Source organism: Pterocles gutturalis, unplaced genomic scaffold (assembly GCF_000699245.1).
Source record: "Pterocles gutturalis isolate BGI_N339 unplaced genomic scaffold, ASM69924v1 scaffold31980, whole genome shotgun sequence".
Lineage (NCBI taxonomy): Eukaryota > Metazoa > Chordata > Aves > Pterocliformes > Pteroclidae > Pterocles > Pterocles gutturalis.
This window is the reverse complement of record NW_010141849.1, coordinates 13,540-15,162: the sequence shown is the minus strand read 5'-3', so window position 1 is coordinate 15,162 and position 1,623 is coordinate 13,540. Positions and strand designations below refer to the sequence as shown.

At 48.7% G+C, this 1,623-nt stretch overlaps 1 protein-coding gene across 1 annotated transcript in view; it reads left to right on the top strand.

Moving 5' to 3' along the window:
- The first annotated feature begins 859 nt into the window (after positions 1–859).
- NOXO1 (NADPH oxidase organizer 1) overlaps positions 860–1,623 on the top strand; it is a 3,356-nt gene continuing 2,592 nt past the window's right edge. The window contains exons 1-3 of the mRNA XM_010084175.1: positions 860–934; positions 1,048–1,123; positions 1,228–1,255. Coding sequence (XP_010082477.1) covers positions 860–934; positions 1,048–1,123; positions 1,228–1,255 — 179 coding nt within the window. The remainder of the gene's footprint in view (positions 935–1,047; positions 1,124–1,227; positions 1,256–1,623) is intronic.

The following is a 1,623-nucleotide window of genomic DNA, read 5'->3' as shown; positions in this document are numbered from 1 at the left end:
GGCCAGGCGCGCCCAGCGGCATTCTGCTGGGAAGGGGTCGATAAGCTCCTTCCCCTGCCCAGCTCCCTGAACTCTGCCCCTGCACCCAGCAGGATTTGCATGTTAAGAGCCGCAGGGCAGGGAAAAGGCATGCGGTAGTTTGCCAAATTGCGGAATTTCTGCCAGCGGTCGGGGCGGAGGAGGAAGAGCAGGAACACCCGCTCCCTGCCTCCCGCTCCAGCGTATTTAACTGCGGGTGTCGTGCCCGGAGCCCCATCTCTGCTCAAGCTCTGGGAAGGGAGCAGCAGGCTCGGGAAGATGAGCTGCAGCAGGTTCCCCGTGGATGTGAAGGCTGTCGGCTTCATGCAGTGCAGAAAGCAGAAGGTACTTTAATGAATTTTTTTTTGGCTGGATTTTTTTTCTCTTTATATGTTTACAAACTGGGAAACTAGAGGGCTTTCTGAGTTCTCTTCCAGGGGTGTACTTGCTTATTTCCCCGCAGGGTTGGGATTAGAGCCTGGGGATCTAGGACAGGGTCTTGGACTTGGTTTTTAATGGTTTTAGTATCATCAGAAATTGGTTATCTTGGATTCTGCTGTCTTTCTGTTCACAGCATCATAAATTTCTCCTGGCTTTAACAACAATTAGCGATTTGGGATGCTACAATTAAGGAAACATTTTTGTAGGGCTAATATTTGATTTAAATTTTTCATGTGACAGTCCTGCAGCCCAGACTGTCACATGAAAAATTTAAATCAAATATTAGCCCTACAAAAGCCAATTTAGGCTTCATCAAAGCAGAGGGGGGACAGAGAAAAGCATCCAATATCAAACACTGTCATTAAAAAAACGCACTTTTTAAAAATTTTTCCAGAACTACATGATGTTTGTGTCTTGGTCAGATCAGAACAACATCCTCATCTACCGGACATTTGAAGACTTTAAGAGATTCCATGTAAGTGAATATCTCCCTGAAAACAGGATTCCCGTCCTGGGGAGGGGGGAAGGAGCCCAGCCAGGGGTCGGGGCTGCCAAGCATCACTGTTCTCTCCTTCTCCTTGCTTTTAGAAAGAGCTGAAGAGAAAATTCCCCATCGAGAGCGGCTCAATCAAGAGATCTGCCCGGACAATACCCAGCTTTAAAGGTAAGGATGAATCTGTGACGGACCAACAAACATGACAGAGCTGTCGGGGACAGTCGCAATGGTGACAGAGTTCAGCCACTGAGCCTGACCCTCCTCTGGAGCAGATTCACAGCTCGCCCTGCTCGTGGCCCCGTACCGCTGGGCTGCAGCGGTGGGCTCGGCTCTAGTACTGACTTAAAATAACCCAGAAAGATTTTTTTCAATAGATAACTGCACTTGGTAAATTAATATTACACTTTAAATACTGGCCCGCAGCTCCTTGCAATATTTACATGTGAATGAAGATAAATCTTAGACATTCAAAAATCAGGCACCATGGGAATGACAGGGAGGCACAGCAGCTTCTGCCTCGGCTTCTCCCAGCCCAGGCTTGTGCGGGGAAGGGTGGTGGGTGAGGGCAGCCCCTCTGCGGGCAGAAGATGCTGCTCTGAAGGGATGCGGGTCCCTTGTTGTCTTACACCAACTTTGCTCTTGTTCTTTTGAAGATGCCAACATGAAGC